The sequence below is a fragment of the Quercus lobata genome, chromosome 9 (assembly GCF_001633185.2).
Source record: "Quercus lobata isolate SW786 chromosome 9, ValleyOak3.0 Primary Assembly, whole genome shotgun sequence".
In the NCBI taxonomy this organism is placed as follows: domain Eukaryota; kingdom Viridiplantae; phylum Streptophyta; class Magnoliopsida; order Fagales; family Fagaceae; genus Quercus; species Quercus lobata.
The window spans coordinates 33969719-33992444 of NC_044912.1; the positions used below are offsets into that span (position 1 = coordinate 33969719).

General features: G+C 33.0%; 2 protein-coding genes across 2 annotated transcripts; one reads left to right on the top strand and one right to left on the bottom strand.

The window, feature by feature from the left end:
• Positions 1-3481: 3481 nt before the first annotated feature.
• On the top strand, positions 3482-7251 carry LOC115959610 (dnaJ homolog subfamily B member 5-like). Its single transcript, XM_031078055.1, has 3 exons — positions 3482-4238; positions 4594-5078; positions 6555-7251. The coding sequence occupies exons 1-3, from the start codon at positions 4050-4052 to the stop codon at positions 6997-6999; spliced, it is 1119 nt and encodes a 372-aa protein (XP_030933915.1). The 5' UTR covers positions 3482-4049; the 3' UTR covers positions 7000-7251.
• Positions 7252-8035: 784 nt separating this feature from the next.
• On the bottom strand, positions 8036-20527 carry LOC115960009 (aldehyde dehydrogenase family 3 member H1). The gene is made up of 10 exons (XM_031078705.1): positions 20097-20527; positions 18068-18136; positions 17854-17950; positions 17529-17735; positions 12496-12611; positions 12265-12369; positions 12006-12178; positions 11816-11906; positions 11102-11251; positions 8036-8559 (listed from the first exon to the last, which is right to left on the bottom strand). The coding sequence occupies exons 1-10, from the start codon at positions 20319-20321 to the stop codon at positions 8320-8322; spliced, it is 1473 nt and encodes a 490-aa protein (XP_030934565.1). The 5' UTR covers positions 20322-20527; the 3' UTR covers positions 8036-8319.
• Positions 20528-22726: the final 2199 nt, after the last annotated feature.

Genomic DNA, 22726 nt, shown 5'->3' on the forward strand with positions numbered 1-22726 from the left:
GCTTAGTAAAAAGCTTGATATGAGCTTGAAAAATAAACTCATATATTACTAAATCTTTAATTAAGTGGGAATTTGGATCATTCATCCAAACCAAATGAGCTTAATGATGTATTTGTGTTGGATGTCGGTCTCAAGAGCTTGATATTGAGCTTGATCTTAAGTTTGAGCTTGACTCAAGTTGAGCTAAGCAAAACTCAAGTTTTAGGACTTTCTGATGAGCTTAAGTTTGAACATTGTTTGTAGGCTTGGTTCAAGCTTCCGTCAAGTGAACATTTTAATTTTTCAATTTTAAACATTCAATACTCAACTATGTTCAGCTTGTTTCAACCCTACATTGTTGGAGGTATCTACCTATTGATTTTTTTTTTTTTTTGGTTACATATAGAGAATCTTTCTACTTCAATTATACACGATTTATTGGGGTTGTCGGTCTAGGGATGGCCAAATCCATTGGGTAATGGTTACCTAGCCTGACCTTACCTGAAACTGTCAGGTATTACTCGATATGTCATGTGGTAAAGAGAATCGGGCCAAATTTTTCCCAGAACCCAAAATTATCTAGTTGAGTTTGGGTATTATCCGAATTTGACCCTTATTATTATAAATTTAAAAAATAAAATTGAAGCTTGAAAAAAAATACCTAATTGATTCAAGTTATATAATTTGATTGCCTTGGAGTGGCATTTGAACCTATAATTTTGATTTTAACCTCTTAACAAGTAGACAAATAGTTCATCCTTTATATGAGAGAGAGAGTATTATGACTAAAACTTGAAGCACAAAAATATACCCTGCAATTATGAGTTGACTAAAGTTAGTTAATGGAAAATAAATAAAAATAAATGTGAGCCATGTTACCAATATAGGCTATTTACTATCAATTGATTTTCATAGCATTATGACCCCATTAAAATGATGTTCAAATGCTATATACTGTATATTGATATTTCCTTAAGAGAGATGCTACGTCTACAACATTTTTAATATTTTTACAACATTCTTACAACAAATCATAGGTGGTTAGTTGTTATTGGTTTAAATTTGAAACTAACATTAAAATTACTTTTTTGCCCTAACATTAACAACCAATAACAACCTGCCACTTAGGATTTGTTGTAAAAATGTTATAAAAATATTGTAGACATATCATTTCTCTTTCCTTATTATGGGGTTTGTTTTCAAATGAATCCTTAATTTGGAAATTGTTATTTAGAAATTAAATTCAATAAGAATGTGGTATAAAATCTAAGTTTTACCTCTCTAATCCTAAAATGCCACATTATCATATTACATATTAAATAATATGCACAATCACACTCAATCCATTATAATATATATTTGAAAATCCAACTTAAATATGAGTTTATTTAGATGTTATTATGTGAAATAGGATATATTGAGTTTTAAGAAAAAAATTGATGTCCCCCTCAAAAAAAAAAAAAAAAAAAGTAAAAAGTTGATGTGACAATCTCTTATTTGATGGTGTAAAAAATGAGTTTTACACCCCATCCTTATCAAATTCGAACACTATTATTTATTTTTATTTTTTGAGAAAAAGGTAAGAGCGAACACTATTATTTATACTACGATGTATTACCAAGATTAACAAGTCAACTATCAAATTTATATTCAAAGTTGTTTACCAAGTCTCCTTCGTGATTTTCCATATATTATTGCACATATATATATATATATATATATTTTTTTTTTTTACAGAAAACAATACGTAAGCACTAAACATTCAAAGTTGCTAAAAACTAATTAACGTGATTTTAAATTTACCATAACTGTTGACAACTACAGTTTGTTTAGGTAGGAACGATTAAAAGGCCCAAAAAGAGAAAGTGAATTTCCATTTAAAATGGAGTCTTATTTGGAGGATTCTGGCATTTTACCCCTAATTTTGAAAAAAATTAGCAACATGCTCCTGTTTGCAAACTATATAGGAGCGTGCCCCTGTTTCGATACTCGATTATCCTAAAATCGAGTTCAATTAAATACTCGATTTGTAGAAAATCGAGTTATGCCCGATCAAACTTAAAAAAAATATAAAAAAAAATAATAATTTCCATGGAACTCGAGTTCCATGCAAAAAAATTTTTTATAAGTGTGATTGCTCTATATTCAGGGAGCCCTATAGTGGCGTTTTTAAGCCCTATAGTGACGTTTTAAAGCCCTATAGTGGCGTTTTCCTGCAAATATTTTTAGAAGTGTGATTGGCCCATATTCATGGTGCCCTATAGTGGCGTTTTTAAGCCCTATAGTGACGTTTTAAGGCCCTATAGCGGCGTTTTTATGCAAAATTTTTTATAAGTGTAATCGCTTTGTTCTGGGTGCCCTATAGTGATTTTTTTAGGCCCTATAATGACGTTTTTAGGCTCTATAGTGACGTTTTAGAGCCCTATAGCGGCGTTTTCCTGCAAAAATTTTTATAACTCCCCATACCAAGTTCAAGGGGCCCTATAGTGACGTTTTTAAGCCCTATAGTGACGTTTTAAAGCCCTATGGCGGCGTTTTGGAACTCGACTTCCCTAAAATCGAGTTCTATGCTCTTTTTTTTTTTTTTTTTTAGTTTTATTTGAAATAACTCGATTTTCTACGAATCGAGTATTTTAATGAAACTCGATTTTAAAGTAATCGAGTATCAAAACAGGGGCATATCCCTATATAGTTTCGAAAAAGGGGCATATTGCTAATTTTTTTCAAAATTAAGGGCAAAAGGCTAGAATCTCCGTCTTATTTGTGGGTCAACTTTTGGTAATAGAATAATAGTAATTGGCTATCAAGTATTTGATTTTAATTTGAACAATAAAAAACTAATGTCAATGTAAAATCGAGTGGATTCCAGTTAGTTCAACTTATAAATTCTTTTCCTAATAAAAAAAAAAAAAAAAACCTTGTAAAATCTTTTATGTTTGAATAAGAGATCTAAGATTTAATCCCCTCCTAGATCAAAAACTGATTGGTGTCTTAGTTTAATGATAAAAATCATAATCATCAGAAATAATAATAAAAAAGAACTTAAAAATATAAATAAAAAAATGCAAAAAAAGGCAAAAAAAAAAAGTTCAAGTATCCGCGAGTAAAAATCAAGTACAAGTATTTAATAGGTATCGGGATTTGGGTGGGTAAAAGTTTCGGGTTGGATATACCCAACAAACAAACATTGATCGAACAAGTGTAACCCAAATAACCAGCAAGAATTGAAAATAAAGAAAAGTTTAGGAAGCTAATTACTAACGGACTGAAATCAACGGTCATTAACAGCTCTCAAACGCGAGACAAGACAAAAGTTATGACACGTGTGAGATAAATAAGACCCAAGTTTACATTAGGCTCTGTATCTTAAGATATCTAAGGAGGTTCGTAATAGTTTATAAACACGAAAATGAGCTCACTCCTAACAATACAAGACTCACAACAAAAGTCAAAGTGGTTGGAAAACACCTACACCAACATCAATGTCCCTAGAGTAGGCTTGTGTTATTATTATTATTTTAATAACATTATGATGATTTTTTGCCTCATCTATTGATGTGTTGACGCATTTGTTTGCTAGTATAAAAATTATAGGCTTTATGGGCATCCACGGAATCCATTACATGGCACAAATGGTAGTGAAAAAATTTCAGGTTTCAGTTTTTATTTGACCAATACTTACGGTAGTCAATGTGAGATATATTTGTAGAATGATTAGAGGTAGCTAGGGAATGATTGTCCACGGACCGGGCTAGAATATGATAGTCACCAGAAAATAAATTTCTGCATGCTAAAAATACAAATGATCACAGAACCATTTTGATATTAAGTTTCTCCACAAGAGAGCCATTTAGATATACATTACACTGTGAATCATAGCTTTACACGACATAAATGTTAATAGCTATCGATGGCTGATGGAAAAAATTGTGAATTTTTGCACATCAGATCCCTGCCCCTAAATAAAAGAATGATGATTAAAACATAAAAATAAGACAACCTCTACATCTTTTTTTAAAACAGACTGTGCTAAAAAAAGGCCTTATAAAACGCTTCTTGTTTGGTTTACCATGCATTCTTGTGTGGATATGGTCATACTTTTCCCTCCCTCTCTAATGGTGGATCTTCCTCAAGTTTTCGGCTTAACCTCCTTTCGAAACCTCTGTAAATTTTACAAATCTCTTATCAAAAAATGGTCTCGAAGCAAAAATTCATCTGCAAATGAATCCCAAGTTGAACCCGATATAGAAGCTCAAAAGGTATGTGCATTTAGCCAAAGAAAACTTTTACTTTCATAATTCTCAATTTTTGCAAGAATGTCTAATAAGAACAGGTCATAGCACAATACAAAATCCTAAAATTTACGTTTCCTTGGATAAATATTAACTCTCAATTGTATTGACCAAGGTATCACCGAAAATAATTTAAATTGTGAAGTAAATCAATATTTAGAGAGATGTTGGTTTTTCTTTTTGTCCCAAAAAAAAATTGTTGTATGTTATAATTATCACATGAAACATATATTCATGCATGGCAATTTTTTTTTTTTTTTTAAATGTCTCTCATGCATTCATGTATCTTTTTCCATTGTATCATGTGAACTTTCATTTTCAGGACCATGCAGGCGATAATAGACTAGAGGAAGAGTCTATGAATGGAGACCACAATCATAGACACAAAGGAGAGGGCTTGGGAGGAAATGGCAGTACCACTAGTCATAGGGGTTCCCACAAGCATAGAAGCTCGGACAATGGCTTTTCTTCCACACCTTCTCCTTCCTCAAGAAGTGCAAGCCGAAAGAGTAACTCTAACACCCCAATAAAAAGTAATCTGTTTAGAAGCTCGAGCAAGAAAAGCACACAATCAATGCCCTCTTCTACACATATGGGTCGCAAAGGCAAAGACTCAACACCCTCTCCTTCTGTCCTATCAAGAAATACAAGTCGCAGCTCTAACTCCTCACGCATCATGTATTCAAACTCATCTGGGATGTTAAAACCCCCACCAATCGAGAAGAAGCTCGAGTGCACGCTTGAGGAGTTGTGCTATGGAAGCACCAGGAAGGTCAAGATCACAAGAGAAATCGTTACAGACACCGGGTTTGTAACCATGCTTGTTTATTTATATATTTCTTTTGAATAAATTCAATAATTACAACAAGAGAAGGGAGATTTTAATTCCTTACGTTTCTTTTAGAAACACTAGGAGGTGCTAATTGAAATACAGCCTCTTGGCGTCGTTCCAATTCTATTGTGTCAAGTATTATTATGATCAGTATTTCTCAATATTGCAATGACCTGTTATATGGTAAACCTAGGATAGGAATGGACTTCAAAAAGTAGTCAAAATTAACCAAACCTTAATTTGTTGAAGTCACACCAAATGTTATGAGATTTCTGAATACCTGCAAATTTAGAAGCTTCCTAACCGTCTAGTTTCTGCCCATCAGCCTTCTTAGTTCTTCCATATAACTTATACTTTTGCTTATTCTAAGTTCGATTTTAATCCCCCAAATTCATAAGTTCAATTGATTCCTCAAACATTTAACAGATGATAATTTAGTTTTTTTCATTAATCTTCCGTTCAATTTTTTTGTTGGCGTGGTTAATAGCATGCTTAATAGACTGCTGAAATGGCTAATTTATACATTTGATATTTGTGATATGAGGTAAGTTTGATTTTGATCCCTCAAATATTCAATTTTTGGTTACATGAATGCCCCAATTTTCTTTCTTTTCTTCCTTTTCTTTCTCTCATTTCATTTCAAGGTCTTTCTTCTTTCTCTCTTCCTTCCTTTCTTCTGTAGCTACAGGCCACATCTCCTATAAGCACCCCAAACCATATTCACTTGCTTCAGGTGGGACTCAATGGCAGGGGATGAATGGGATGTTCCCAAATATATTCCCTTGTTAGGTACCCCTGAATCTGCTCTTTAATGACCTACAGACTATATATGCTCAGCTGGACCTTAGCACCCAATAGCCCCTTACACATATCAATTGATGTGGACCATGTGGTCTCTCTTGTGTCAAGATATCTTTCTTGAAAGCAAAAGTCTGATTGATAATCTTTTATTTAAGGTTGTATTAAATAAAGAAGAATGTGACTAGAGGTCGGAGAAGAATTGATAGAGGAAGTAATTTACCATCTTTTAAATATTCAAGGGAACTAAATCAAATTTATCTTATATTTAGGGATAAAAATATAATGTTTTGAGGGATCAAAATCAAGCGTATATTATATTTTAGGGACCAAAAACATAATTTATCTTAATTAATACAATCTTACTTGTCTATTGTGGTAGAAATAGAAACAAAAGTTCATATTCTTCTAGCTTTCTTTATTAATTTTTTATGTTTATGAGTGAGTTTGGGCTAAGGAGAAAAGGGTTTTTATTTATTTATTAAGATTTGAGACCTAAACATCTCCATTAGAAAATCAAAAAGTGTCAATTGAGTTACATGGTAGGAGGAAGGATTCTTCAAGTTCTATCAATATGTTTAGAAAATTATAAAGTATATATGTGCAAGTCGTTGCTTGAAATAGGTCAAAACTAAAAAAGCTTTTCTTGGCAGGCAAATAACTCACGAAGAGGAATTGCTATCGATAAAAGTGAAGCCAGGATGGAAAAAAGGAACGAAGATCACATTTGAAGGAATGGGAAACGAGAGACCTGGGGCTCTTCCAGCAGACATAACTTTTGTGATTGCAGAGAAACGACACTCCATGTTTAGTAGAGAAGGCGACGATTTGGAGTTAGCAGTAAGGATCCCCTTAATAAAGGCACTTACAGGCTGCAAACTCTCTATCCCTCTATTAGGTGGGGAGAAGATGTCAATGACAATTGATGATATCATATACCCTGGCTATGAAAAGATCATTGCTGGCAAGGGCATGCCAAACCCCAAAGACCATGGAAAGAGAGGAGACCTCAAAATTACATTCCTAGTTGACTTTCCAAAAGAACTAACAGATGAACAACGATCTGATATTCTTAGTATTCTACAGGATTCTTCTTGATCAATCATTTATAGTTTTTTCCCTATAGGAATCAAGGATCATGTTTGCCTTCATATGTTTTGTTTAAACAGTTATTTTCATGGGAGATAGGTTGGCCATCAAGTATACCTCATTGTAAAATATACCTAGAAGCTTGACAATGTAATCATCCAATAAACACTAGATGTTCAGTTTTGCATCTCCCTGAGCCAAACTGGTGCTTGGTTAAAGAATTTGAGCGTTTTAATTTGAACTGAATTACAATTCTGACGACAGAAATGTTCCTTTTTTTTTTTTGGTCCAACAACAGGATTTTGTATCTTGAGAAATTAGTGTACCAAATTTGCAGTTAAATGTTGTAGAGCCTTTTACATCTCAAAGCAAAAAGGTTCCGCATGAAGCATTCATACCTCTTGGAAGGTCAAGGTCCAAAATTGTCCTCAAAAAAAAAAAGAAAAAAAAAAATCCACAATGGGTTGGATTTTTTCCATATGATATAAATCAAAATATTAAATTCAAGTTGACCAGCCAAGAACATTTTTGGAAGAAGAAACAAATTGTGTGTGGAAACTGGAGAAAGGAGCCACACTAGGGCCCAAGGGTGGACCTAGCCCTCTGAGTTGCAGAAATTATTTATTTTTAGATAGATTAAGGCCTAATTCAATATGAAACTTGACACTCCCTCCATAGATCAGCCCAAACAACCGCAGTTCAGACCTCTCCTAACTTAAAATCCTAGCTCCGCGTTGCAAGTGAGAGAGAGAGAGAGAGAGAGTTCTGCGTTTTAACATTGAAGAGCTCTCAAATTAATATGACTGGCAAGATTTTTATTTTATTTTATCAGCATTGGTCAAAACACAAGCACGTTTTGGTGGCCATAACTCCAACAGGAATTCGAACCTATAATAGCTGAGAACTGGAACAGATTATCTACAAAGAGAGCGACACTTCCAACTATCACTGAATATTTTTCAAACTACTCGTTTCAACTACGATCTTGGAAATCCATTTTCATGATATTCCATCCGACCAAATATTTACATCAAATTTACAAAACTAAATCAAGAAAAGTAAAAACATATGATTAATACTCTCTGTTTTGGATTATTATTTAATACAACTTTTTCATGATATTTTCTACATCAATCCAACCCCACTAACAAGAAAATCACGTTCCTATAAAGAAATCAAACAGTACTGAATATTTTCATGTCATAATCAATCAATCTTGTACAAATTAAAATAAGGGAAAAAAATTTATCTGCACTGAATTGAGTACCTTCAAAATACAAAGAAAGACAGAATGAAACGTACATTAAGCAAAGCCACATCAATTATCTTTTAATTCTTTGACAATCCGATCAGAGCACAGAGCACACCAAGTATACTACCACTCATTAGAGCCTTCATAAATGTTAGCTTCCCATTTGTGTATGGTGGGTACCTCACAGGTGCATCGCCTGCAAAACTTCGATACAAAACTCCCTTCTTATGGCTAAAAGCATCAAAAGAGAATTTCCCATGGTAGGAACCCATTCCACTCTCCTGAACTCCTCCAAATGGAAGAGCGTCAACCGCAAGCTGCACCATCAAATATGTATTTATATGTTCAGGTCCTAAAGATATTTGGAAAATGCAAAGAAGTTTATCTGTACATATAAGAACACCACATGTTTCTACTTGTTAATTGACATGTATGCCAATGTTGATTTTGACTAAGACAACCAGAAATATTATGGGGAAATGACCCGTGACATATATAAGCTCAAACCTTGCATCTCAATCTTGAGGCACATCAGTATCCACATGTGGCCCAAAATGACAAATTAAAGTGACTTGTTTCTATTGCAATTCAAACCTAAAACTCAAAGAAATCCACATTTTTCTTTGACACTGTTTAGGAGACTAAGACAAGACAATTCTATCTTCTTCTTTTTTCTTTTTTTTCCTTTTTTTCCTTTTTTACTCTTTGCTTTTGCAAGATGTGACCAATGGGCAATGGCCAAGCCCCACCACATATCTTTCAGGTCACGATACTACTCTTTTATATCAGGCAATAGTAAAAAAAAAAACATACAAGTCTCTTCCTTAATTGCTCTATATTTATTTTCCTCAAATTTTGATAATCTCCATATTGCTAAATTTTTTATTGATTTCCTTTTGTTTAAGGGGGGAATATATATATATATATATATATAATTCTTAATTCTCATTCATATTTGATTTCATTCAAAATAATGTAATTACTTCAATAGATCAAGCTAAATTCATGATTTGTTAAATTTGATCATATTAAATCTAACTAATATTACCAAGAACTAGGATGATTTACTATTGATCCTTGTTATAATTTAAGTATGTCTATATTGAGAACTATTGACACCTTATTTTATACAAAAGATGTTGACAATTTAGAACAAAAGATGTTGACAATTTAGAAAGCAAAACATCTTTGGATTCTACTGCAGAGACTTCCAACTCCCCAAAAATGTCATAAGAATCTCTGAGTACAAGTTTTTTGTAGATAATTTGGTTGTTTATATTGAAAAGAAAATTGCTACAAAGTTTAGTACAAATTTGATACTTTATTATTTTAGCTCTCTAAAATAGTATTACATAGCTACAGTTTTTTAACTAGAGATATTAGGGGCCGTTTGGATTGAGTTTTTTGATAACTCAATTCTCAGTTTCCATAACTCATAACTCAAAAATGGTGGGACCCATAGCAAAAAGGTTGTTTGGCCAAACGATAACTCTGTTTCCATCACTCAATTCTCTGATTTTTGAGTTATGAGTTATGGAAACTGAAAACAACAAAAGGCTGTTTTCAGTTTCCATAACTCATAACTCAATGGCATTTCCATAAATAAACACACATGAGGGACCCACAGCCGCAACTTTTGACCACCTTTTGACTTTTTTTTTTTTTTTTTTTTTTTTTTTTTTTTTTTTTTCTGGGTTGGCGTTGGCTGTTTTTTTTTTTTTTCCTTTTCTTTTCTTTCTTCTTTTTTTTTTTTTTGGCTTGGCTTTTTTTTTTTGGTTGGCACTTTTTTTTTTTTAAGTACCTAGACTCACCAAACTTAGTGAAAAAAAAAAAAAAAAAAAAAAAAAAAAAAAAAAAAAAAAAAAAAAAAAAACCAAACCGAACAGCCAACCCAGGAGGGAAAAAAAAAAAAAAAGAAGCTGCTAGTGAAAAAAAAAAAAACACTGTACCGTGACAGGTGTGGGCCCTCCAAATAGTGTGAAAAATAGTGAGTGATGAAAACTGAGTGATGAAGGCAAACGGATGTGAAAAATTGAGTGATGAGTGATGAGTGATGGAAATTGAGTGATGAAAATTCCTTACCCAAACAGGCCCTTAGTTTTCATATTTTCATTTCCTTTTATACCTACATAATTCCTCCATGATAAATTTACAAAGATAAGTATATAATATCTTTTACCTAAGTTTCTCACATATTTTTTTTTGATAAGTGGGTTTCTCACATATTTATTAAACTTGATATACACTTTTCGTTATAACTTAAATCTACTGATTTATAAATACTTTATTTAAATCTTGAGCAATGTTTATAAATTTTTATTCTATTATATATAACATAATATATAGTATGTAAAAAAAAATAAAAAAAAAATCATTATATTTTAATCGCACCCCCCCCCCCCCAAAAAAAAAAAAAGGCTCTGCCAATGACTACAGTTTCTATATCTTTCTACCATGCAACTTTTCTCCTCCTCATACTTATCCATGTTTTTTATAACAGAAAAATCAATTGAGTTGTAATGAATAGTGAAGATCTGCCAATACTTCTTGGCCTTCCAAAAAGACACTCACCCAAAGAATTTCTTAAATTAAGAACCATTTTCAACACAACTTTTTTTAGCAAAACCTATATTTGGCACAATGGAGATTATCTTTAAAAATGTTCAACGTAGATATGCAACCACTGAGACCTAATGAAGTAACAATTTCACAAGAAATCTCATGTCCAGCAGCAGGCCTGAGGTTTCACATTAACTAATCACTGACAATATCACTTTTTCTTTATGTATATGTGCATAGAAAATTGTGCATGCAAGTGTTTGCTGCTAGATTCTAAAAGTTAAAGGAAAGAAGAATTACATGTATAACAGTGTCATTGATGAGCAATCCCCCAGCAGAGACAGCCATCACAAACTGCTCCTTGAGCTTCTTGTTGTCGGTAAACAAATATGCAGCAAGGGGCTTTGTTCCAGAATTTATAACATCAAAGCTGCTTTCAACTTTTTCAACCTGTTCCAAGCAAAATATATATATCATTCTTGATCTTACCATATTTTGTAAAGAAAAGTTCAGAGATAGCTTACTGAGTTCAAATACCTACTCATTAGCAAATTACTACAATGACTGATCTCTGCCTTTTATTAATGCTATTATTACATCAGAAATGCAAAAACAGATTGCTTCCTCATAAATCAGCTAACTTTAAGAACAGGGCGTATGCAGCTTAAACTATTTTCATTAACTAACCTTTCTGGGACAACAGTTATGACACTGTCACATTTTCTATTATCTTAGAAGAAACTACTAGTTTAGAAGAGGGGGCATTGCTCTGAATTTGAAATCAAATAATGTTGGTGATACATAAAGTCAATTATGTCACTCCTGTCCAGCTTGAAGAGAAACACATGCACTATTATTGCAAGAGTTACTTGAAATTAAGTTCAATTCTTCAGTATTTCTTTTTCTTTTTCTTTTTTTGGATAAATTCTATGCTTCAATATTTCTTTAAAATGCATCCTAAGGAAACAACATATCTTTAAGCCATATCTCAATGTAATCAATCTTGGTTCCTACCGTGAAAATGGGTAGCAAGGGTCCAAAAATCTCTTCATTCATTATCAAAGAGTCCTGTGGGACATCCAGCAAGATGGTGGGAGCAATCTTCCTGTGGTTGGAGGAAAGAAGCATCAACAGTATGAAAGGCCCATTGCACTTAGCAAAACTATACTAATGAAACAACAGGAAAATACACACTGCCACTCACAATTTTGCTTTATCCCTTTCACCTCCATGGACAATCTTGCCAGAAACCTTATCCTCATCCAAGAGCTTGGTCAAGCGAGCAAAGTGGTTTGAGTTGACAATGCAGGACAGGTCTTTTGACTCCAATTGATTCTTCCCATAAAAACCCTCCAGTTCATGTTTCAATGCATCTACCTGGAAAATTAGAGGCATTAGAGGAAAACTAAATATGTATGAACCAATAAAGTAGTGTATCTAATGGCATATGTTGTCAAAATTACCAACTTCAGCGCAACATCTTTTGTTGTTAAAATGTAATCGACAGCAACGCAGGTTTGTCCATTATTACATCCCCACTTACCCGCAACTATCCTTCTAGCTGCAACCTAGGAAAGACAAATACAAATAAGTTAGCATGTGAAAAACAAAATGGCAGTCAAGTTGCCATTATTAACAGTGAGGATAAGGGATATGAAAAAAATCAGGCTATGCAAGAATTAATAATGCTTTACTTTTAAATTGATGCTCGAGTCAACAACAGCTGGGCATTTTCCTCCAAGTTCTAAAAGAACTGGTGTAAGGTGCTTTGCAGCAGCTGCCATCACAATCCGTCCAACTCTACTGTTACCTGCAAAATCAAGGATTACTTGAGTAGAAGTACAAAAGGATTCACACCATTCAACATTCAGAACCTAAACCATCCAAAAAACAAAAACTTTTAGCTGCAAAAGGTTTCTTCCACTAGAAAATAGTGAATTTCATTTCCCATGACAACACAATGATTATCCTAAACGTGCTACAAATGTTCATCTGAGACACACTCAAGGTGTCATTCTCTTCTCTTTTTCTTTTTTGTTAAGTAATTGTACCATCAATAGTGGGGCAAAATTTAGTCAAATAGATTTCATCCTTGCTCAAAAAACTAATAGTAGATGTTGTAAAGATTGTAAGTGATACCAAATGAGAGCTAACCACTCTACATAAATTGGTGGTATCATATATTTGTAAAGATGGAAAATAAGAGATATTAAACAAAGAAACCCAATAATTAGTTGATGTGGTTTGAATGGAGAGAAACAATGTGTTTAAAAATAAAAAGTTCAAAGAAGGAAAGTAGGATCTATACGGATACGTTAATAAGATGTGGAATGAAATGGCTAGTTGTAATAAAAGTGTAGCTAAAGAAGTACTTGGAGAATCTGAAGGATGTGGGCAACTAACTAAGATGACTTGGTGGTGCAATAAGGAGGTTCAAGCAACAGTTAACTTAAAGAGAGAAAGTGGCTACTTGTAGTTGTAGACACAACGCCACTTATGAATTAAGTGACAAAGAGGGAAGCCAAAAAAGTTGTCCAAGAGGCTAAATTTTAGACTTATGATGAATTATATGGCAAGTTGGGGACATAGAATGGAGAAAATAATATTTAGAAACATGCGAGACAAATAACTAAAAGAAAGAGAGAGACTTGAACTGAATCAAATGCATTAAAGATGAAGATCAAATAGTTTTAGTAAACGAAGAGGAGATTACAGAGAGATTGAAAGGTTATTTTGATTGGATAAACTTTTTAATTGAAGCAATGCAGGAGATTGGAGTGAATTGAGAAACCCAATTGAGGATAGAAACCATAAGCTTATTCCAAGAATTAGGATGGCAGAGCTACAATGTTGGTAAAAGCATCAAGCGCACTTAAGCACATAGACCTCTTGGAACCTAGGCACAAAGCGCAAGCCTGATTGAAATAAAGTGCAGATTTTTTAAATATAATACATCATAACTTCTAATAGAAAAATTTGTAACATATAATTAAAAATAATAATAACTCAAAATTTGTATATTTTACCTCTTAGGTGAGTGAAATTCTATAATGTTTGCAAGTTCAAATTTTACCGAAGTTATTTCAATTCTTAAAATTTTTATAGTAAATTGAAAACAATTATCAATGGTCAATATCATAATAATCTAGTCATAGAAAATTTAAACATAACATTTTATATAATTTCTTGTGCTTTAAAAAAAAGTAAATAACCATGATAGTTATGATCAAATGATGTATATGGTTCAATCAACATACATCAAAAAGTCAAAGACAAAAAAACACAAGAATTGTTAATTAACCTTGTTCGTATCTTATGACATATAATAAAAAAATTTGTGTGTAATACAACACCCCAAGGATAGTGGTTATGTAATAAATCATTGGTCTATGTCGATTCTTTAAAATCAAGCAATTAATTTTGATGATCCATATCTTTTTTAGCAATAAAATAAAAAACTGTGCCTATGCATGCTTTGTGCTTCTTCAAAATGCTCCAAAAAAGCATGCCTAAAGCGAGCTTCATTAAATGAGCTTTTTTTTGGCCTATCGAAGTGTTGAGAGATTGGGGCTTCGAGGTTTGAGCTTAAGTGTGCATAAATCTCACTTTTGACAACATTGCCGAGGCAGATGATGCATTGAGGATGAAAACAAGGAAACTCTTGAGACATGATGAAATTCCCATTTAAGTTTGGAAGTTTTTGGATGATGTGGGAGTATGATGGTTAAAAAGATTTTTTATTATTATTATTATAAGAATTTAAGTGTTAACATAATGCCTAATGAGTGAGGGGGAACACTAATACTTTTTTACAAGAACAAGGGAGATGTTCAAAAATGTACAAATTACTGTGGAATTAAGTTTGAGTCTACTATGAAACTTAAGGAGAGAGTGATTGAATATTGGTAAAGACACCAAACAACAATATTGGGGAATTAATTTGGTTTCAATGTTTCATGTCAGGGAGATCTACAATGGAAGTTATTTTAAGTTATTCTCTTACCTAGACGTCTAATGGAAATATATAGAGAACCCCCGTAAAGAATTCCATATGGTTTTTATTGACCTAGAGAAAGTAGGGCACCTAGGTGGTGGGTTTTTTTTTTTTTTTTTTGGTTTGAGTTGCCCTAAAGTATTAAGCTAATTAAGAATATGAATCACGGAGATGTAACTAGTGTAAAAATAAGTTGAGGGATCACAAGTGAGTTTCCTATCACCATAGGTTTGTATCAATGATTAAAATTAAGTCCAAATAACTTTGCACTAATGACGGATGAGCTCAAAAGATCAATTCAATATGAAGCCCCTTGGTATATGCTTTTTGTAGAAATATAATTTTAGTGGATGAGACTAGATATGTAATTAATGTCAAGTTAAAATTTTTTGGAGAGATGCTTTAGTGTTTAAAGGCTTTCCATTAAGCAGGATAAAACAAAGTACATGAGATGTAAGTCCAGTAAAAGTAGAAACAAAGATGAAAGGTTGTAAAACTCTATGGTTAAGAGATACCAAAGAGAGAGAGCTAAGCTTTTGGTATCTTGGATCAATAATTCATAAGGATTGAGAGATTGAAAATGATGTAAATCATAGGATAAGAGCAAGGTGGGTGAAAAAGATAAAGTTGAGAAACATGTATGGTTTGTTTGTTAAGAAGCAACATATTCATAAAATAAGTGTAATCGACATGAAAATGTTAAGATGGATAAGTAGAAATAGAAGGAAATATAGGATTCAAGATGAGAAAATTCACTTAAAGATAAGGATGAACCCTATTGATGAAAGATGGAAAGAAAGTTGTTTAAGATGGTTTGGTCTTGTGCAAAGGGGAGAGAGATTACACCAGTGAGGAAAAGTGAGTTGGGTCAAGTTGAATGAATGAATGAAAATATGTAGAGGGAGACCTAAAATAGCATTAGTAGAGGTAGTAGAAAATGACATGTCAATTAAAGAAATAACTGAGAATATAACCTCATATTGAATAGAATGGCCAAAAATATATATATATGGTCAAGTCAGATGCATGAACACGAACACGTACACAGGTACGGATACAAGTACAACACAATGAAACAAGCAATATTTGAAAAATTATAACATAATACAGCAGATAGGACACTGTTACAACACGGATACAACACCCCAAATGAAGTGTATGTGCTTCCTACCATGATTAGTATGTTAAGAACTCATAACGGATCCTAAAATGTTGGGACTAAGGCATGGTTTTTGTTGCTTTGTTAAGTGATTGTCATACAATAAGCCTACCAGTTAGAGATTGGTAAATCGATAGCACATATAGGCATAGCAACATCACCAAAATTGAAAAAGAAAACATACAGGATGGTTGGTTTACATCACATCCATACTACAATAGTTCAAGATTAGCCTGCCCCAATTAATTAAACATTCATTAGGAGTTCCTCTACCCCAAATACAAGCTGTTGACCTTAGCCATTAATGATTACAATATGTTATGTCTGAAAAGTAAATCAAAAGAGCAGAATCACTGCACCAAATATTCTATTTAGACAACACATCATCTCCTTATCAAATAGGATCCCCGCAAAAAAATTAGTCAAACTACCTTCTCTTAAGAGAAAATATGCCATTCAACCCACCAAGTGAAACTAGAAATCCTACCAATTTCCAACCTCCATATAAAAAGTCTCTTCATATTTAATCAACTCTTCACTGGGGAAGGAACAGTGAAGATTGACATTAGATATGTAGCCAGAAAAGGTATTTTACCACCCTCAAACAGATGGACCTATTTCACTGTGCCAATTTTTCTTGGAATGAAAATTTCTAAAACAAACACTGTCTTGGTTTGCAAGCCATATAAGATGGAGGAATCTACAGAGTAAGCATCCCAGTATAAATTCTAGAAGGCTAGCCTCATCAATTCATCTATCAGCACAATCTCACTCTTCCCTAAACTACCCATTCTTGCTGAAATGGCCTTAAAACCCTGTAGAACACATTAAAGGCTTTAGAGTTGATCCCTCAACAAAAGCGTGTGCCATTTGGTAATGATAATTAACATACCGCCTTATCTCTCACCTGTGTCAATCTCAAAGCTAACACCTTTACTGCGTTAGCAGCTTTTCAGTTATAGGCCATAGATATTCCATCACCACCTTTAAGTATGTTTTGTTCCTAAAATTTTCGGGGTTCATCAGGTACTTGCATTCATGCACACACATTGAGAGTTTTCCATATTAGGGTAGGTAATATGAGTTTATTCGACCATGCCAGCAAGTCAGCGTTTTAATCTTTTTCAACTTTTTTCCACCCCATGCCCACGACATCTTCAACCAGCACTAACTCAAATATTCCCAATAGTGGTTTGGTAGTTGCACATTAAACGTCCAAACCATTACCAATCCATGCTCCCTTATTGCAAATGTTTATCTAAACCAGAAGCATAAAGAATCAAATTTGAGGTGGACTCCAAAACATCCTGTAACATGAGGTATTCATAAACAAAGGGTTGGCTTTAAACTTCAAAAAAATTGCAACCTCGGGCTAAAAAAGTTCATTTTCACTCTTGCATTAAAAAATATATCGTTTCCATCATTATGTACTCTTTTCAGATCTGTATAATGCACACACAGGGAGAATACTGCAAAATAATTTTTATATAAAGAAATATCAATTGATCAAATTATTCAAGATTTTAAGATTATTCTAGAAGAAAAAGGCAAATGAATGACAAATGACTAAGAACCTGTATAACATATTTTGTCCCACTTTTGCTCCAGTAGTGCAGATGTTTCAGCAACAGCCCCCTCAACAACCCTTATCAAAGAGTTATCCAAATATTCTCCAACTAATTTTGCAAGCAATGACGATGTGGCTGGAGCAATTTCTGATGGTTTTAAAACAACTGCATTACCAGCTGCAATAGCTCCAACAACTGGATCGAGTGACAACACTGGAAAAGATAAAACAATAATTATTATTATCATAAAATGGAGAAATTTAGACTGACAAATAATTTGTATGTTCAGCTCTGAAATTTATAAAAAAATGCTAACAAGGATTGAACATACAGAAAGGATAATTCCATGGTGAAATGACCAAAACAACACCCAGAGGTTCTGACACTATTTCAGCTGATGAAGGGAATGAGATTAATGAAGTTTTAACCTGAAGTAGAGGCAAAAAAAAAAAAAGTTAATAAATAACCCCGAATAATTAGTGTCATGAAAATATTGTACAAATAAAATTTCATTCAGTGGTCAGGATCTGAAAAAAAAAAATTACCTTTTCTGGCTTCATCCAATGTTTTAGTTTCTTAATTGCCAATGTGCATGCATTCTTTAACATAGATATCTGCATAAGAAGCCAAAGAAATTGTATTTAGAGGAAAGGCAATTTATTTCCTACAGAATTTCAATACAATATGTACATAATGCACAAGAACCATAAGAAAGCTAAATAATTTTTATTTTCCTATTTAAAATACTAATTGGTCACCCAAAGATATTTATTAAATTGGCAAAAGAAAACCACAAAAAGATCTGCTACTCTGTTACAGAACAATGATACACTCACAGACTATTTGCCCCCAAAAAATGATACACAAAGAGATAGGCATCCATACACATCACTAAGTAAAAATGTTTACAATGACAGCAGTAATTCCCAGCAATTTAAAAAAATGTCATGAAAATGAATTATTTAGTTCTCTAGGTTATGTCTTCAGTAAGTTTTTTCTATAACCTTGACAATGCAAATGGAAAATGTCATCTTTAACCTCAATACTGATTGCAAACTTATCAACTCTAGTGTAAAAGAAATGATGAATTCTATAGGGGTTCCTAAACTCAAAAGGTTATAGAGTTACATGGAATTCTTGTTTAAATTGAACATGCATAACCCTAAAACCAAAAATTGAACACACCTTTTCAAAACATTGACTCAAAGTGGCTGCAATTTCAAATGGTAAAGCAATATATCATGTATTCACGAACAACAATACAAATCATTATTCTTCAACTGTTCTTGAAACTTCCATATTTTAACCAACTCTGTTCTAATGAATTTGCCAACACCAAATTTTGAAATGGGCCCCAACTTTCTATGTGATTCCCTAATTAATTACAAATGACTCTTAGCATCAAAAACCATTTGACTTCTTTTTGCAACAGGCATAGCTTCCCCATTCCCTAATTCACTCATCTATTCCCAAACTAGCACTCATAACTTCTAAAGCAATTGGGTCTAAGTATTCATCTCGTATCAAACTTCTATCTTGTCCCCAAGTTATTATATTTTGAGATCATTTTCATAGGTTTTTTTTTTTTTTTGGATAATTAACAAAATTTATTAGTACCGGAAAAACATCCTTGTACACCGGCAGTGTACATAGGGAGGAGTACAATCAATCTCTCAAATTACAACGCTCAAGCATATTTAATAAAGAATGGAGGGGAGGAGATATTCATAGTTATAACATGACTAAAGAGTTTTAAGGAATATTCTTGTGACAAAGAACATGGAAACCTGAGACCTTTCCATTTGCCCCAAGCCACATATCAGTATCTCTTTCAAGCTGAATTGAAAGGATTGCCAACTAAAAAGTCAAGGGTAGCTATTCATGTGTGCCATTAATGCTCCTAAGTCCTACCACCCCACCCATACCTGTAACCCTTTCATGTGCGCCATAAAAGGAGCCACGTCCTATCAATTCCACAAAAGTGTCCCCCTAATCCCATTTTGTCTGCGCCCTTAAAGTTATAGATTTAAATAACACACCTATCAAATTTATATCAAAAGTGAAGACTGTCCAAAAAAAAGGGAATTAGTAGCTGATAACAAATCAATGTAAGTAAGAATTAGAACCCCTTAAACTGAACATATGGATCATGCTAAAAAAATTTATTTAAAAAAAAAAAAAAAAAAAAAAAAAAAAAAAAAAAAAAAGAATGATAAATCAATATCAGAGTGATAGAAACATGTCCTCCACTTGAAATTTTGACAGCTGCCAGTTCCAATCAGTACAATAAATTCTACAATCATTTTTATAGACTTACTGCAGACCTAACATCTTTAAATTTTCTTACAGATGAACTGAACCTTAAAAAAAATATAAAAAAATCCAAAGTTTAAAGTAAGTCTGCAACGAAAATCAATAAACAAATTAAAAAAAAAAAAAAAGTCCCAGTTGACAAAAATCAATATCAAAAGACACTACAAAACAACATAGTAAAAGCAGAATCCAAACTCGACCACAAACAATAAACAGAGGAAACATAAAACGAACAGGGCATTCATGGAATCATGAAACAACCTCGTAGATTGAGGACTCGAGCTCGGGCTTGGCGAGGTCAGAGTGAAGAGCTTTGACGATATCTTGTTCACGATCCTCAGACATCTTGAGAATGTTTTTCAACTGCGTCACTCTCCACTCATAGCTCCGACTCTTACCACTCAGAAACTCATCTCTCAACTCCTTCACCATCGACGACGCTGCTTCCGAGTCAAACACCTCCGTTTGTTTCTCCACAGACCCCATTTCCAATTCCTCTCTCTCTGTCTCTCTGATTTTTTGGTTTTTTCTTTTTGTCTGTGTATATGTAATGTATATATCAAAGTATACGTTATGTATTGTAGCGATAATGGACGGAGAAAGAGAGAGGTGGATGTGAATGTGAGATAAAATTTAAAAAATAAGCAAACGAAAACAAAAGCTTTTGGAATACACGAATAATTTGAGTGGCAGAAAGAGAGAGACTGTGAACTATTTATATAGTTTTTTACCTTTTTTGTCTTTTTTGGAGTGCGTGTTTGGACGTAATGTGTACAAGCGCGTTGGGGTTATGTGCTGGGTGGTTCTTAACTTGTGCTTCTATCTTTCCTGGTTGATTGGGTTGGCAAACTTTGAACTGCGTTTGGATGTCATTTTCAAGTTGACAATGTGTTTTAATATTATTGGTTTTTATGATCATTTGGATGACTTTCTTCTTCTTCTTCTTTTTTAATGTTTTTTACTCTCTCTTTTTTTTTTTCTTTTTTTTTTTTTTTTTTTTTTTTTTTTTTTTGGGTGCATAATATGTTTTGGGCATTGTCTGTACTATTTCCTTTTCAGCTCTTTGAGTCTTGGACCTTACTACATTAACATGGTCATGTTAGCTCAAAAATATACATTATGGTGGCATTTGGGTATTGCATTTCTTGTATTGTGTTTTCTGCATTTTTTTTTTCCTAGACATGCGTTTGGCACTGTTTATTGTCCATGAACAGTGATTTTAGGCTTATGAACAGTGCCAAACATGTGAACAATAACTTTTTTATTATTTTCAGCAAAATAAGCGATATCCAAACGGAACCTAGATGTTCATGTTAGGCCTTGATTACTTGAGAATGCCAAAACAAGAAGATAAAAAACTATTCAAAATGTGTTGTAGTTGCCTATAAGAGGACATTCATTTCATACAATCAAGAGCATCGTAGCTCAATTGGCACATTTTAATGTTTTCAAAACTGGCATCTGGCACTCAAATTTCCCGCCCTTCAACTACCAATGTATCAACCAAAAAAAAAAAAAAAAAGAGTAAGATTTCATTTGTTTTCCTATTTAACTAACTTATATGTAACATCTATTTATAACCTATATCTATATATCTATAAAAGCTTAATTTTTCATCACTTTTTTATTTGCATAATTAAAATATTATTGAATCATTAGGAATTCTCTTTATTTAGTGTTCCATATCATCAAACATTTACAGTTATATCAAAGTATTAATCCATTATCATGTGAAAATGAGTAAGTGCATTTATCACTATGCAAAAAACAATGATCATTTTACAAGTATAAGTGCTTATGAGATGTGGAGGGCAAAAGTTGGGGTTCATGTCTTCAGGAGGGAGTTTCACACATATATACACTTAAATTAGGTTATAGTAGAATTTATATATTGTATAAATAAATTAAATAAAAAAAAAAAAAGAAGAAGAAGAGTAAGTGCATTTATTTTTAAGCAGTAATTATTTGCGTCCAATGAATTTATATGGTTCTCAATCTCGTTAAAGAGCATCCGCCATTTTGCAACAAATTTTTTTGAAGTGAAGTGCAATCCATCTCATATATACAAGTTATAACAATACATATTTATTGGATAAATTGTGGGTTTGATTTGATTACATACTACTACTACTACATCTTTTGGATATGAGGTTCCTATTTCCTCTCCCTCCCTCCCTCCCAAGCAAGCCACCTCTAATTTCTAATTTTATTATATATATATATATATATATATTTTATGCTGTTTCTGTTTAAGGTGGTGAGGCTAAAGGTGGAAAACAATAAATAAGGAGAGAGGGAGAAAGAAAATGCTACTAATTTGGCAATGATGGGCATCAATGCCCATCAAAAAAAGTGTGCATCAATAAGTATTTAATGTCGTCTTCTTTTTAACCATTATATCTCTTAAAGACCTCTTTTTTTCTTTTCTTTTTTTTAATACAAAATAGAATTTCTACTATAACTTAAATTTTTTTTTTTTTTTTTTTTTTTGAGAATGAAACATACTGCTTTTATTCATCAACTAAGGTTGGAATCAGCCTGAACAAGATGGCGAATGTCTGGTGGTACATCTTCCATCCAGATAGTTAAACTAGGCCTGCTAATAGCACTTCTGGCCAGAGCATGAGCTACAGTGTTCCCTTCACGGCGTACTTAAGAAAAATTAACAGAATGAAAAGAGTTGGACAAAATTTTGACATCCTGTATCAAGTGGCCATGAAGGGCCAGTGAAGGACCCGGGTCCTGAAGTTCTCTACAAATGGATTCTGAATCTCCCTCAAAGACGGCGTTGGTGATGTCGAGCTCTAAAGCAAATTCCACGGCTTTCCTAACAGCTAATGCTTCGACCTAAGCCACTGCTGTTGGGAGTGGCAATTGTTGCGACATCGACG